The sequence below is a fragment of the Trichogramma pretiosum genome, unplaced genomic scaffold, assembly GCF_000599845.2.
Source record: "Trichogramma pretiosum strain Unisexual culture from Peru unplaced genomic scaffold, Tpre_2.0 scaffold4, whole genome shotgun sequence".
NCBI classification, from domain to species: Eukaryota; Metazoa; Arthropoda; class Insecta; order Hymenoptera; family Trichogrammatidae; genus Trichogramma; species Trichogramma pretiosum.
This window is the reverse complement of record NW_019641688.1, coordinates 3,246,255-3,262,348: the sequence shown is the minus strand read 5'-3', so window position 1 is coordinate 3,262,348 and position 16,094 is coordinate 3,246,255. Positions and strand designations below refer to the sequence as shown.

Genomic DNA, 16,094 nt, shown 5'->3' with positions numbered 1-16,094 from the left:
GCTATACAGTACGCGTTATAAGCTGCAGCGGTAAGCCACGATCGTGTATACGCGCATGGTGTTTTGAATAAAAATTCGACGCGCTCGACGAACGTCCTGTGTGGTGTAACTATACAAGTGCTGCTGGATGTGTCACTGGATCTCGTCTTCGTGCTTCTGTGCTGTGTTTTTTGCTTTGTGCTCCGTTGTTGTGTTTCGAGCTCTCTTCGAAAGTGAAAATTATTTGCATCTTCTTTCAAAGTGAAACTGCGCGGCAAAACGCGAATGTCAAAGTGTCGTTACGAAGATGTCGGTGGTGCGCAGGATGAATTATCGCATTGAGAAATGCCAGGAAAGTAGCAAAGAGTAAAATGCGTGGAATGTTATCTCGTTATATGTGACGTCGTTGAATTGGAAATGATCTTGAAACGACGCGACAAGCGAGTGCAGCCGCCGCGACAATATTAAACGGACTCGAAGAACTATGATAATCGGCGACGAGCGGAACGGAGCACCATGGAGGAAAAGTCCCCGCCGTGGACGCGCCGCAGCGGCTTCGACACCGATGCTGCTGCTCCTACTGCTGATGTTTTGTTCGGCTGTACAGGCCCGCTATGTGCCGGCGACCGAGGACACCCTGACAGCCGGTGGTGACAACGGCGGCATCACCAGTAATGCCTGCCACAGCTATTGCGCTCGAAACGAGCCTCCCTCGAATCTCCTGGTAAGAATGCTCATCATTGCATAGTAGTCTTAACGCGTTATATGCACACATTCGTCGGTCCATGGCAACGCGGTGGCATGCCGGTAATTGCAGAAGAATAGCTTATAACTGCGCGCGATATTGATCGAAGGAAACGCTTGCCGGCCGTGCGTGAATTAGGATATTGGTCAACCTGTCTCGCCTCCGTCATAATGTATCTCGTAATAAGCCGGTCAAGGATCCGCGTCGACGAGTTTTATCCCCCTATATACCGATATTATAGACAACGTGCGCGAACCGTTTAATTAGGTACGCGAGATCCTGCCTGCAATGTCCAAGTTAAGGATTTTTAATGGAATTTAACGATCAATTGGCACGGACTAGAGAAATTCACGCACGCTGTATATCGTGTCTATTTCTCTCGCTCTCTGCGGCAAGACGTTGTTGCGTGAGCACAATTTTTGAAAGCTCGCAAAATTGCCGCGAACTCGTACAATTTCGTTCGTCGACTCTTTCGTTATAGCGTCGATTGCCTCTAATGCATAATGTATCGCACACACGTTTCCGATCGCGACGAATGCGCGCGATTATAGCCGAGCGATCGAAATGAGAAAAGTGCCGTGCAGTGCAGCGCTCGGCTAGCTCCTATATATATATTATATATACGAAATGTCTGTAGAGAGTTGAATGGCCTGGTTATGCGCGCGTAATGCGTAGAGTATTAGAAAATTGAACGCGGCGATCTGCATGCGTTATATACGTGCATATAAACATGATATAATTTATGGCAGTGGTTCACGAGAGACTCAACTGGTAACGATCGAATTGTGAATCGACGCGATCGTTGTTTCGACGACGATCTAATCGATTTCACTCGCTTTCATCTTCCTACACGTCCGATTATCATCGCGGTATCGCGCACGATTAGATGGAGATTTATCGCATTAGTCGAGGTATTTAAAGCGTCGTTAATTTCATTTTTCCATCGCTACGCCCAGCAATTTTTCCTCGTTTTTTTTTTTTTTTTCGTCGCATCATTTAATGAAGCGGTGCTGCGTACATATAATACGTACGCTGTGCCCAGCCATACACGCGTACGTCTATATAACGCAGCGTAAATTCCTTATTCACTTTAGTTCTCGTTAAATTTTTCTATACATGCGTCACAGAGGCATACACACACACGCGCGCGCGCCTATACGGTATATTCTCTCACTCTCTTTTAAACACCTAAACTGCAGTCATGCAGCTGCAATTAAACATTATATTTCATCCGTGCGATGAGCGGGTAATCCTCGTTACAGTCAGCGCTCGCGATCGAACGAGCTGCCCAGAAGAGAAGAGTTAGACTAGAGTATATCGTACAAGAGTAGAGAAGAGTGAAGAGAGAAAAAAAAATCTGCTCCTCGCGCGCGCGTGCGAGAGTTTATCGGCTGAAATCGAGAGCAATGACTACACGAGCTTGGCTCATAGCGCGATCATCGCCAAGATTAAGACGCTAAAAATTAAAACGGCGCGCGCGCGCGTGAAAGAACACCGATGATAATAATTTTCGCTTCGAGCCGAGCACGCCATGCTGGTGCGATTTTTTTCTCCTCTTTTCGAGAGAGGAAATGGCGTGCGCGAACCTGCATTATGCTGTATAGAAGAGGCGCCGGATGATATTTTAATGCCCAGCGGTGCACGAAATGCACCTCCACTACACGTACATACGTATGATGCGAGAGCTGCTGCGTTGCATCGCGTATGTCACGCATCGTTGATCAGTCGGCGCAATTACCGCGGCGACGGCCCATGCGGGGTCAGCAGAGCGGCTTCCTCTTTTCTGCCAGCTTTTTCCATAACAACGTTACGTTTCTTTTTTTATTTTCTCAACTGCTGCTCGCTCCGAGTGAACGAGAGAGAGAGAGAGAGAGAGAGAGAGAGAGAGAGAGAGAGGCAGAGCTGGGGATCTTTTGTTCGATGCTACATTGCACGCATACCGATTCACTGCAGCTTGTTTCTGTACTTTTGTGTATAGGTGAAAAAATGATGCAGATCGAAAACAAAACTTATTTAAATGCAGTCGAGTGTGGTACTCGGTGGATTTGATACATTTCCCCGACAACCTTTATTCATTTTACGTTTATCTCACTTGGGTAAATCAACGAGCAACGAGTGTGTCGGGCAGACAGAAAAATAAAATAAAAATCCTCGGGAATCGCCATAGCAAAGGCGCGAGATAAATAAGTTAAATCGATTGCGACGCTTCGTAAATTCGAGCCATCGCCGCCTCTCTCTCTATCTCTTTTGACATTTCCCATTCTCACACGCAATTTAATGTACGGTCCGAGCAAAAATTCACTCGGCAAAAGTCACACGCGGGTGAAGAGAGCACGAGTTATACGTTACAACAACGGCGAAATTTCATTTGGTCGTTGCGCTTTGCAGAAGCAACGACACAACAACCACGAAGGACGTATCAATTTAGAGGGAAAGAGAAAGAGAGACGACGGCGACGTCTCCGGAGACCGATGCGTGCGAGATACATACACGCACTATAAGCCTTTTGTTAATCGGCTTAACTGCCACTACATGCGAATACGCCGCGTGTATACGAGCTCCGAGCGGTGCCACGAATTGCGGCTCCAAAAATAAGATCGTTAGAGACGAAAGTATATATTTCCGAGACAAGGGGATAGATGAGTATTTTGACAAAACGTCGCGAAATCGCCGACTTATTCAACTCGATCTTCGAGTGAAATATGAACACCGTCGTTGAAGTAATAAAGTAATAAATAAATCCACGCGTTGAAGGCTCGAAACTTTTCCGTCGAGGCTTTCGTCGACTCGATAAACGTTTTCTCACATGAGTAAAGAAGTTTTATCTGCAGCCTAGTGCCCCATGTACGCGCTCATAATTGCAACGCTGCGTGAGAAAGACTCAAAGATCACAATTTTGCTGCGCATATTTATTTTAATTATGCGCCAAGCGTATACGAACGTAAATTATGTCATTCATGCAAATAAGTCGAAAAATTCATTGCATTAAGAAGTAGACAGAGAATAATAATTCAAATGCACACTGTAGACAGACTTTTTCATGCAAGTAAATCATCCGATTTGTTTTTAGGACGACAAAGACGATGCGGATTTTGACGTTGATTGCGACTTCAGATGCAGAATCGATCACGTAAGTTTTTTCAATTCTTCGATTCATGAATACGAAAAATTTTTGCTCCCTTTTTTTTCCAAATCTATAAGCGCGTATTCCCTTGGCACAATTAATCCATCTGGCATCGTTCGAAAATATCAATTCTATACGCCAGACTCCCCCTTCTTACGTATGTACCGACAACAATGACATTCAGCTTCCGCTCGGTGTGTGCGCGCGGATATGTACGAAAGAGAGGCTGACTTGAACTAATGATTACAAAGTCGCTCGATCTGTTAATGGATATTCAGCTTATTGGATATTAATATACCATGCGTGAATTCTGCCTAAGCACTTGATACGTAACTCTTATCACACGAGCATTTATCCAAGTCGAGCTTCCACGTTTTCATGTTATTTATAAAGCAAATCTCATGCTAAAAAAAATATCGTTGCATGTTTTAACAGAAATTTCAAGTGACTTTTATGACACAGTAGATTCATTATTCGCAACGTACGTGATTATAGATGCATTTATGATTCAAGGTCTATTTTTTCTTGAATAAGAAAGATAAAAATTAAAAAAAAATAGATAATTTAATACGAACCACAGAGAGGTTGTCTGAATTTTTATAAGGGAATTTGTAAAAATATTTCAAACTTAAATGAGGCGAACTAGATTTATCGTAGTAAAACTAGACAAAATCTTTCTGCTAAAAGTATCAGCTGGGTACTTTTTTTCTTTTGATTTACGTCTAAACTTTAGAGAAATATCGTCCGATTATGCGAATTAAAAAATCGATTATTTTTTCTTTCAGTGTTCAAATGGCTGTAATTTATGGGAGCGAGCGATCGACTCGAGCTGTCAGGAAGTTTGTGTAAGTTTGGCACGATGAAAAATTTTGATAAACAAACCCATACTTTTGAAGGATAAAATTCAACAAACTTTATTTTTCTATTTCAGAATGCAACAAAACAACTGGTATCGACGAAAGAGCTTTACTGCTCGGTTGGCTGCCAAAATGCTCTGAGTCAACACTATCAACTTATCAGAGGTGAGTTTTAGCTTTTTCGAATTACAGAATAATTCGCGTTCGTTACATTTTATTTACAAGCTACAACTCGACGCGTTCTTATATTTAAAATGAAAAAAAACAACCATTAATCTAAGGTAAGAAAGAAAGTTAAATTACACCGGTTAAAATAAAAAAAAAAGGTCAAAAATTCGCGAAATCTTCGGCGCACATATTATGATTCTTAACCTCCAACGGTTCCTCGTCGTAGCGATCGAAGTTTTTGTCGTCGCCTGGGCCGGCGACGTTGGGCACGAAAGGCGGCGTGACGCCTCTCTGATAAATCTTCATGAAGTCGGTTTTGGCGAGCCACTTGTGCTTTTTGATGTCGAGCGCGCCGCCCTTGAGATTGCCGTACCTGCGCGTCAGGTCGAGCTGGAGCAGATTCTTCACGAGATCCTTGAGGTCCTCGGAGAAGGTCTTGGGAAATTTGTACCTGGCGGCGGTTATCTTCTCGTAGATCTTCATGGGGTTCTGCGAGTAGAAGGGCGAGTAGCCGGCGTTCATCTCGTAGAGCAGAACACCGAAGCTCCACCAATCGACGGATTTGTTGTAGCCCTTGTAGAGGATGATCTCGGGCGCTATGTACTCGGGCGTTCCGCATAGCGTCCACGTCCTACGATAAGAAGACAATGATTTTCGGTGCTTAATATTTTTTTTTGCATTCCCCTCTCGGCTCGAGTTCGGCTGTGTATAGAAATATAACTTTTAGACTCGCTGAGGTGCTTCGTGAATCCGAAATCGGTGATGCGCAGGTAGCCGGTGTGATCGATCAGTATGTTCTCGGGCTTGAGGTCGCGATAGATGAGCTCGCACTTGTGCAGATACTCGAGTCCCATGGTGACCTGGGCCGCGTAGAAGCGCGCCAGATTCTCCTCGAACTTGCCCATGTGCCGCAGATGAATGAACATCTCGCCGCCGTTGATGAAGGGCAGCACCAGGTAGATGTACGAGTTGTCCTTGAAGCAAAAGTCCAGGTAGAGGACGAAGGGGAAGCGAATGCACTGCAGGATCTTCTTTTCTCTGTGGGTGTTTTCCACCTGTGCGTCATACACACACGCACGAACGTCGTCGTCACTTACTGGATGGAATTTGTCGAAAAGGAATTCGTCTGGCTCACGTACTTGCTTCAGCTTGACGATTTTCACTTTGTCGAGAATCTTCATGGCGTAGAAGGTGCTGTCCTGGTGCAGCTTGACGAGCATGACTCGTCCGAAGGCGCCGATGCCCAGGGTGCGCATCCGCTCAAAGTCCTCGAGGCGCACGTCGTAGTCGTTGCCGCAGCTCGAGTTCGACTGGTTCCATCGCTCGTCGAACAGCTTCTTCAGATCGTTCAGTCCTGCTTCGTATTCTTTGAACTGATTCTCGCGTTTACGTGAGTCCATCGATTTCGCGCCCCTAAAGCGACGAAACAGAAAAATCGCTTGTAAGAAAATTTACGCCAGCTTCGCCGACGATACCCATCGGTTCATGTCGATCTATTTTTGCACTTTTCGCTAGGGTGTTATATCACTAGTTTTGATAGTTGTCGAAAAAAAGGTTAGACACTCCCGCACCACTCACGCGTGATGTGTGTTTACGCTAAAAAACAGATAACTTCGTAATATGTCAATATAACCTTACAATTAATTTATAAGGCAGCGACAAGTTAAAGTAATAAATTAATTATAATTACTAAATATCCAAGTTTAATAATGATTTTTATCCTTGCCAAAAGCGTTTCATTACTTTTCCTTTCGCAGATTATATTGGAGTTCCACCAACGCCGAATCTAGTCGAAGATTCATTGACGTCAAATTCGTTAACGTTGAAGTGGAGCAATGCAAATCTCAAACAATACGACACGAAATTGCTTTACTTTGCTCAATGCAAGCTCGAAGATGTCCCGGAAAAGAAGTGGAAATACTGCAATAATCAAAACTGGTTGGGGAATAACCAAATATCCCTGTACAATCTACAACCGTACGCGAAATATCGAGTTAGTGTGTTATTCGATTGTTATTATATGAAATTCAAGATTGTTCACGGCGCGTCACTCATTGATTGTTAAAAATTTTGCAGTTCCGATTGGTCGTGTACCTGAAAAATGCCATCGACGACGATGCGGCGATTTTTTCTCGGCCGAGTGCGTCGATCCTCACGGCTCCGAGCGGACCACCGAGCTCGGCTCCTCGACTGGTCAAGGCGTTGGCCGTCGATCACAGCAGGATTTACGTCCACTGGAGACCCGGTACCTATACCAGTGGGCCGCTTTACTCTTATGTTTTGCAACTGCAGCAAATCAGAGTCGTGAGTTGAAAGATACTTCGATACAAGATCGCTACGAAATGAGCTTGATTTATTAAATCTCGATCTGTTTCAGGAAATACCAATGTCACAAGACACTTACATCTTTCAAAATTTGGACGCCGATTCCAACTATACCATCAGCCTGAAGATGAAAAATGAAAACGGCGAGGGACCTGCTGCATCTACCTTCCTGAAAACTTTACCAGAACCAGAAAGTAAGAATTTATACTAGCCCACAGCTTGTATAAGATAAGACCCGCTTAAATGTTTAAATTTTAATCCGTTCATCTCTTTTTGCAGCTAATCCAGCAGAAAAACCCAAACTGATAATAAGCAGTGAGAATGTCGTAGCCGTTCAGACTACGGATACAATGTCGGCTACTTCTCTGTTTGCCAGTAGCTACAGGATACGCGACGTGGCTCTGCACATGTCTTCGTCATTTTTCTACGTGAGCGATTCGGCTGATAATTTGCATCGCGTTTCGTTCAACGGCTCAAACGCGACGAGGCTGAATATCTCGGACGACTTGAGACCGTGGCTGCTCTCGGTCGATTGGCTCAATCGAAGACTCTACGTGTCTGGCTCCAAGGACGACATTGCTTACTGGGAGATCCATAGTTACGATTTGGATGGAACCAATGAGAGGCTTGTAGTATCGGAATTGAATAATCAGCCCTCTTCTTTGCAAGTAGATTCCGTGAATGGTTACCTTTTCTGGATAGCCGCCGATGGAATTTACAAAGTTGATTTACAGAATGTCCAAGAGCAGATAGTAGCTAAGGTATTGAAATAAAATAACTTGAACTAATTTACTCGAAGTACTTGAATTTAACGAGGCCTTTTTACGTTATTTAGCCAGAACATATTGTACAAAAATCCAACCTCGGAGCGTTCATTGTCGATTATGCTGAACGGCGATTGTTGGTGGCGTATCAATCCGAAAATACGATAAAGCACGTTTCCTTCGATGGTAAAATTGTCATTGACGTTCGAACGGACGCCCAGCAACCGAGATTCAACAACGTTACCTCTTTGTCGAGCGCAAACGGATTATTTTACTGGACCAACGGAGAGGAAATCTATTCGGAATCGTTCGAGCCACTGAAAAAGAAGTACACGCCTCACGTGCTCTTCAACAAAGTCGACGAAAGTTTCGTAAATCTACACACGCTGAGCGAGGAAAGTCAGCCAATTCCTTGGCCCAAATCACCTCCGGCCAACGTCCAAGTTCTCGTCGCGGCCGATCGGGCCAAAATCACCTGGACGAAGCCGGAGCTCGCGAGCGATCAGAGCGAGGCGGCTTGGCAGAATTGGACCTACGCGCTCTTCATCGAGGACGACAGCAACGGAGAGATCATTCACATTCGAGACCTCGACGGTTACGAGGAGAGCGTCGACAATTTGCGCGAGCACTCGCTGTACACGGTCAGAGTCGCGACCTGCTCCGGCTCGGGCGACGGTCCTTACTCGAGCAAATTCAAGGTGCAAACGCTGCGAAAGGAGTCGGACGCGTCCATTCTATGGCTCGGTAATACTAGTCTCGCTCAGAGTGATTTGATTGGACAGAACGTAAAAACTGTGTTAAATTTTACCGACTTGAACGTGGCCAATGACATTAACGTTACCGATTTTCATTGGTACGAAGATTCCTTGTTTATGGTCACGAGTCAGTTCAAATTGATACACTACAATTTCACAAGCGATCAAAGTATCTTGGTTGAAAATATTGCATCGATAAGTAACGTCGCAGTAGAGTGGATTACAAAAAAAATATATTGGTTCGACCCAGACAAACAACTGGTACGTTACTCGTTTTACTCATATAATTTGAAAATTGAAAATAAGAATTATAAATTATTTTTTATTAACTAACTAGATTATGAAATCGAATTTCAACGGCAAGCTGCAAGAAGCAGTGGTACAGACTGGAGCAGTGAAAAAAATGATCATCGACTCGTTGGAAGCTCACGTGTATTGGGCGACGAGTCGAACGATCGAAGTTGCTCGTCTGAACGGCGAAAGTAGGCATCGATACCGCCACGATTACAACTTCAATGGTCTACAAGTTTCCGGATTAACTTTGGATTTGGAAAATCGTTTTGTTTATTGGATCGTAGGAGACGGCGAGAAAGATTTTAAATTGTATCGATCATTCACCGCTGACATGTTACCAACCGATAGAGATTTTCCTCCCGAGTTGGTAAGTTTTTTTTCAAAGCTATGAACGAAATACCTTGCTGGTTTTTATCCTTTCAAAATCTAAAATTAAATTGTTTTTTACTAGGTTTCGACGATACAAAATGTGTATGGTCCATCGTTATCATATATCTCCGAGCGTTTCTTCTTTTTTTCCTCGCCAAACACAGCTATGGCCTCGGATGTCTCTGGTAAATTCAAATCGGCCTTAGCGTTGGAAACGCCATGGAACGCGAGCTTCTCTAGTCTCACATTGAAAACACCAATACCACCGCTCGATCGGCAAATGTCTCGACTCGTCGTTCGTCCGGAAGCGGTAAACGTCAGTAGCATCAGGATAGAGGGTAATTGGCGCGACTTCAACGTCACGTGGCAAGCCGTCAACAATACCAATTACGGGCGAGTATTTTACGAGGTCAGCTTCGCGGACTACATCAACGTGGCCACGCAGCCGGTGATTTCGAATCGCAACAGCGTCAGCTACGCCAACGCCGATCGCTTGCTTCCCTACTCTTTGCTGGAGATCACAGTCAGAGCTTATACCTACTGGGACTCGGCTCAGAGGGTCAGTAGAGTGCTGAGGTCGCCCCAGAGTGTACCGAGTCAGCCGACGAATCCCAGAACTTTTGTTGAAATTTACAGGGATCCCTTGGCGGAACAAGAAGATCACATTGTTACTTTCAGGTAAGACGTTCGAATGAATTATCAGTTGTTATTTTGTAAAATAAATTAATTTCATAACAACCGTGATAATTTTCAGATGGGACAAACCCGAATTTGCAAATGGTTTATTAACGGGATATACAGTTCAATGCTGGTTTTTAGTCGAAGACATAGAGGTCCCTATCTGTGATTCCGTATCTCTGCCGATTTCGCAATTGGAGTATCAAATCCACAAACTTCAGGCCAACTCGACTTATTACTTTCAAGTTTGTGCGTCGTCCGAAGCGGGTTCCGGGCCGTACACCGATCCTACATCCGCCGCAACAAACGACGAAAATCCAGTGCCTCAACTGCTCATTGCCACAGTGGAAGATGTCAAGAAAATAGATCTGGATCAACGAACGAATATTACGATTACTCAGCATATAGCAGTGGAGGTCGCTCATTTGGCTACCGAATCTAAAATTTATTGGATCAATGAAATGCAAGAGTTGGTGACGGCCAATGTGGATGGTAAAAATATCACGAAAATCTTGACTCTCAACAACCCTGCCTTGAGTTTGACAGTCGATTGGATATCCAGGAATCTCTTTTGGGTGGAATCGAATTTCGACGACTCGGGAATAAGTCATATTATGAAGTTAGATATCAGTATTTGGGAAGCTGGAATACTTCAATATTCAAAGATATTATCGAGAAGTCGAAGAATTGTCAATCTCGACATCGCTCCACTAACAGGGTAAAAATTCACTTTTCAAAAACAAGTTCGTTATTTACCTAATTTTCCTCGAAATTTTGTGCACAAAATTATTTTATAAAAAAAAATAAAAATCTGCTGATATTAATTTACACGTTGAATTTCAGATCGTTATTTTGGATGGAATTGAGTTCGAGCGATCTTGGATACGTCATGCAATCCGATCTTTACGGAGGAAACATTCAATCGTTTTTCAATCATACCGAGGATTGCTCGTGTCCATTTCGTCCGACTATTCAACCGGTATTTACCATCGACAATACGGATCCCCAAAGTCCCGTTATGTACTGGATTTCGGCCGAAGGTCAGCTATACATCGCCGATATCGAAGGCTGCACTTGTGACTTGGTGCTGGACACGAGCCCGGATCACCCATCGGCTCCATTCTCCCTCACCACGGACATCAATTATATTTATTGGTCGAGTATGGTGACGGGAAAAATTTACTACATCGATAAAACGAGCACAACGGAAAACGGTTTAATCAGAGAGTACCCGATGAGAGACGCCAGAAGCATACGGGCGATTGGCAAGTCCTTGCAACCTTATCCGGACTCCGATTGTCTTCTGCCGCAAGCATCCACGTCCAGCGTGCAAATGGTATCGACGAGTGCGAACAGCATCACTTTGAGACTGCCCGAACCGTGTGCCTATCTCGGCTGCATGAAGTACAACTTACCCGCCACTCTGTACACTATCGACGTGACCGAATGCCAGCCTAAATTAAACAATAGAACGCTCGATCACGAGTGCGTCAATGACCAAGAGAGAATTCGTTTCAATACGTATTTGAAGATATTCGAGGCGACCGATTTGAAGCCGTTTACCGAGTATCGATTCAAGCTGACACTGACCAATTATTACGGAGACCAAGATTTCGTACACGTCGACGAGAACGGGCCCGGAGTCATACTGAAAACTGGACCCGGCACGCCATCTGCTCCAGAAAATCTGCGAGTTTCGTCGCTGACGCCGAATCTCGCGCAAGCCCAGTGGGACCACTCGAGACAGTGGAACGCCGAGTACGTGCGCTACAAGCTGTTCTGGCAGTCGCACTCGAACGAGTCCGAGACCGGCGAGGCATGGGCGAGAGACGGCGAACTTTCGGCTTTGATTCATCCGCTCGCGCCGGGACAACAGTACTTCGTGCACGTGAGAGCGTATCCGGAAAATTTTACCGACAACTTCAGCCAAAGCGAGGTGAAGCTTCTGCGAATGCACCTTGAGCCGAATGATTTAACGTTGAGCGGCGTTCATTCGGACGCACTGAACATCAGCTGGGTGCCTATGAACGAATTATTGTCGAGTTCCATGCTCGAGTTTACAAAGACTGACGAAGAAAATTGGCAGACTGCCTCGAATTATGTGTTCGATACTAACAATAGGTTGATTTATATTCTTAAAGATTTACTAGCTAATGAGCATTACACTTTTAGATTAGTACTTAGATATAAAAATTACCCCGAAGATTTTGTATGGCCAAACGACAAACGATTTACGTATCAAACTTTAGGTAAATACTTTGTTTTCATTCATAGTCAATAGTCAATCTTGTTGGCATAATATAGCAGAGAGATAATATCAAAAATTTTATTTGCAGAAGACATACCGACAGAACCAGGCTGTCCATATCTAATAAATTTAGAAAACTCGAGATATCAAGTACGATGGTCACCGGCTAAAAGTCTTGGTTCCCACATAATAGAGTACTTTCTCGAAGGAACAATCACTAATTCAGGAGTAGTTTCTAACAACACGGAATGGAATGTTTATTACAATGGAACAGAAAATTATTGGGACGTTCCACAAAAATTGCAACAAAAATATTCGTTCCGAGTAAGAGCAAAAAATGATTTTGGATTCAGCAACTGGAGTCAAGTCAGCACAGTAATTGATCTTACGGAAATAAGAAGAGCTTTCAATATAGCTCAAGAAAACATGGAACTGATTCTTGGAATAAGCATTCCGATTGTAGTAATTATCTTCGTTGGTTTCAGCTATTGCCTTTGTTGTAAGTAATTTTTTATTGAAAATATGATCAAGTAATTTTTAAAGATTTCATTATTACTTCTTTGTCTGAACAGCTTGTCGTAAAAAATCCAAAGACGATAAAAATAAGCCATCCAATAAAACCAAACTGAACATCGAATTGGCAACGCTCAAGGAAATTCCAAAAGGCAATTTTATCGAAAATAATGCACTTTACGTTGCCGCTGTGGAATCAGAAACCGACGATTCTGAAATGTTACCAAAAATCCAGAGGGAACAAATTTCTCTTGCGAAATTTCTAGGCAGTGGAGCTTTTGGAGAAGTTTTTCAAGGCACTGTAAAAAATTCGGAAAACCCAGAAAAATGCACACCCGTTGCCGTAAAAACGCTGCGCAAAGGAGCTTCGAGCCAAGAGAAAAATGAATTTCTTCAAGAAGCCAAACTGATGAGTCACTTTCAGCACAAGCACGTGTTGCAACTAATAGGAGTTTGTTTAGACTCGGACTCTCCGCTGCTACTATTGGAACTGATGGAGGGAGGCGATCTATTAAGTTATCTCCGAAGCAGTAGATCTTTGAAACCTACCGATGATTCGGCTCTGCGTCTCCAGGACTTGTTGTCGATGTGCGAGGACGTTGCTCGAGGTTGTCGCTACCTCGAAGAGCTACACTTTGTTCACCGAGATCTCGCTTGTCGCAATTGTCTCGTATCCGCGCGTGATCGAGATAATCGCGTCGTCAAAATAGGTGATTTCGGACTAGCTCGTGACATCTACAAAAACGATTATTACAGAAAGGTAGGAATTCATTCGTGAATTTGTCTGCAAATGTATCATGTATTATATATTAAATAATCTCTCCTTTGTAGGAAGGAGAAGGTCTACTACCTGTACGCTGGATGGCACCTGAATCTCTGGTCGATGGAGTTTTTACGTCGCAAAGCGACGTATGGGCATTTGGAGTTATAATGTGGGAGATCACATCTCTGGGACAGCAACCCTATCAGGCACGTACGAATCTCGAGGTTTTGCATCACGTTCGCGCCGGAGGCCGTTTACCAAAACCATTGAACTGTCCACCGCGATTGCATCAGCTCATGTTGCGTTGCTGGAGTTTGGCAGAAACGAGGCCGAGTTTCAGAATCATTTTGGATCAAATCATTATGCTAAGAAATAGCACCGAAGATGGCACCTTAAGCCCCGTCAATACGGGCCAATTCCTTGGTTTGTTGATAATAATATTATCTTGCATTTTTTATCCTGTTCAGATTTTCAACTGACATTAATCTGTTTTAGGTAATGCCTATAAGTACAGCAAAGGTGATTTGAGCAGACAATCGTTTCAAAGCGATTTTGACGAATCAAAACCCACCATTAGACCTAAAAATTCACTAATAATGGACGATGACATGGATTCGAGTGAATCAAGAGATCCTCGAGCGCAATACGAAGTGCCGAAATCCATACCAGTTGTGATCGGTAACATCGCCATGGATAAAAGTAGATATCTCGAATTGTGCAACAGTGAAATCGGTGCAGCGGAAGTAAGCACTGACAAAGGCTCAGCCAGTAGTATTAATGGATCAACCAGTACGTTGCTTCACGAAGAGGACGCGGCCGATGATAAGCGCGATTCGTGTAGCTCGTCCAGTGCTAGTCTCGATAGAACGAATAAAAAAATAGAAACTACGTATTTGTTGGATAAAAGATCGTCGACCGCCAGTTTAGGAGACCATAACATTAAGCCTTCGAGCTCTTATGCCAAATTAGTCGTAAACAGAGAATCTGTATCGTCGCTTAGCGATTACAGAAGGATAAAGAAAAAAGCTCTCGATGACTGGGAACGATTGAACGCCGAAAGCAACAACTCCATTGCCATTTCCCCATCGGTTTCCTACTCATCGGTGACCTTTTTGCCGACAACTATTGCAGGAGCGGAAAATAGTGAAAATAAATTTAACGGTGATAAAGTACAAAGATCCAGATCTAACTTGAGCAAAGCCAATATACCTTTGATGATAAACAGCGGACTTTTAAATGTGTTAAATCTGTCACCTGAATTAAGCGATGAAGATGTGAATTACGCCAATATTCCATCCGATCCAGTGACTGATTTGTAACTTGTATATATCCACTATGTATAAAGAAAAAATGAAACATCTTTCATTAATGAAATTATTGATATTTAATTGAATGAATCTATGAACAGGTTTTTTCAGACTTATTTTAATTCACACTTGTACATAAATATATAAATATATGTAGCTTTCGTTCTAATTATAGATCTTTTAATTAATGTGTATTGTTTTAAAAATTTTTCAATGAATTATTTTGTTAAAAAATATAAAAAATGAACTAACTCTACTTTAATGATATTTTTTATAATTTTAAACTGTCAGATAAAACCAAAGTATTATCAAAACAATTTTTATCCTTTTGTATGGTGTAAAAATGTTGATGTAAAAATAAAATATTGACGATAAAATCATGATTGTATTTTTTTTATTATCAAATTTTTCAAATAAAGCTACCTCGCCAGCGATGGAAATTTTTTAGAAATTTGTTTATAGATCTTATGAAAATTTAATTACTTGCTCATAAAATTTAACAGAATATTTTATTCGTTTTTGATCATTTTTAATGAAACATCGTGTGGGTGATACTCGTCCGCGGCGAACTTGTGCCCCAGGCTTTGCAGACTCAAAAAGAGACGTGAATCGTTCATTTTGCTAAGATTGACGTAGGTAAAGGGTATGTGATCCGGGTCGATCTGCTTATTCAGTCGGTTGACCCCGATAGCCACTATGTCATTGGCCATGATCTGGACCTGGCGCAGAATCGCGTCATGGGTTAGCCAGATGGCGATCTTCACGATGGCATTGGTCCAGAAGCCGTTGGACGACACGTCGAGTTTTCTGCGAATGATATGAACGAAAATAATAAAAACTCGCTGCCAGTTCATTGGCAAAGAGCTTCCTCCAATTTTCATGCAACAATCTTAGTACTAATCTCTCATTTGAAAAAAATATTTGAAACCTGACCATTAGACGAAAAAACGAATTTTTTTAATATCATACTTTATAGGTTGTTCATTTCTAGATAATACTGAAGAAAACATAATTCATCTGGTCGAAATTTAAACTTAAAATAATGTACAATAAGATACATTCAAAACAATCGAAAAAAATTTGTGTTCGTGCGTATAGCTCGGCTAGTAACGAATGTTCAATGAGTGATTGTTTAAATGTTGAATTTGTTGAATAGTTGAGGAGAGACGTTGAATATCAATTCTTCGTTAATGTAGGTCACGCAC

General features: G+C 42.8%; 2 protein-coding genes across 2 annotated transcripts; one reads left to right on the top strand and one right to left on the bottom strand.

The window, feature by feature from the left end:
* The first annotated feature begins 213 nt into the window (after positions 1–213).
* On the top strand, positions 214–15,260 carry LOC106650238 (proto-oncogene tyrosine-protein kinase ROS). Its single transcript, XM_014368160.2, has 17 exons — positions 214–703; positions 3,795–3,854; positions 4,634–4,693; positions 4,780–4,870; positions 6,631–6,866; positions 6,950–7,177; positions 7,251–7,392; positions 7,478–7,959; positions 8,034–8,978; positions 9,055–9,378; positions 9,463–10,058; positions 10,135–10,776; positions 10,902–12,307; positions 12,395–12,805; positions 12,879–13,579; positions 13,651–14,005; positions 14,078–15,260. The coding sequence occupies exons 1-17, from the start codon at positions 464–466 to the stop codon at positions 14,899–14,901; spliced, it is 7,743 nt and encodes a 2,580-aa protein (XP_014223646.1). The 5' UTR covers positions 214–463; the 3' UTR covers positions 14,902–15,260.
* LOC106650227 (cAMP-dependent protein kinase catalytic subunit beta-like) lies at positions 5,033–6,700 on the bottom strand. The gene is made up of 4 exons (XM_023461582.1): positions 6,617–6,700; positions 6,013–6,286; positions 5,603–5,928; positions 5,033–5,504 (listed from the first exon to the last, which is right to left on the bottom strand). Exons 1-4 carry the CDS (start codon positions 6,673–6,675, stop codon positions 5,033–5,035), a joined length of 1,131 nt encoding a protein of 376 aa, XP_023317350.1. The 5' UTR covers positions 6,676–6,700.
* Positions 15,261–16,094: the final 834 nt, after the last annotated feature.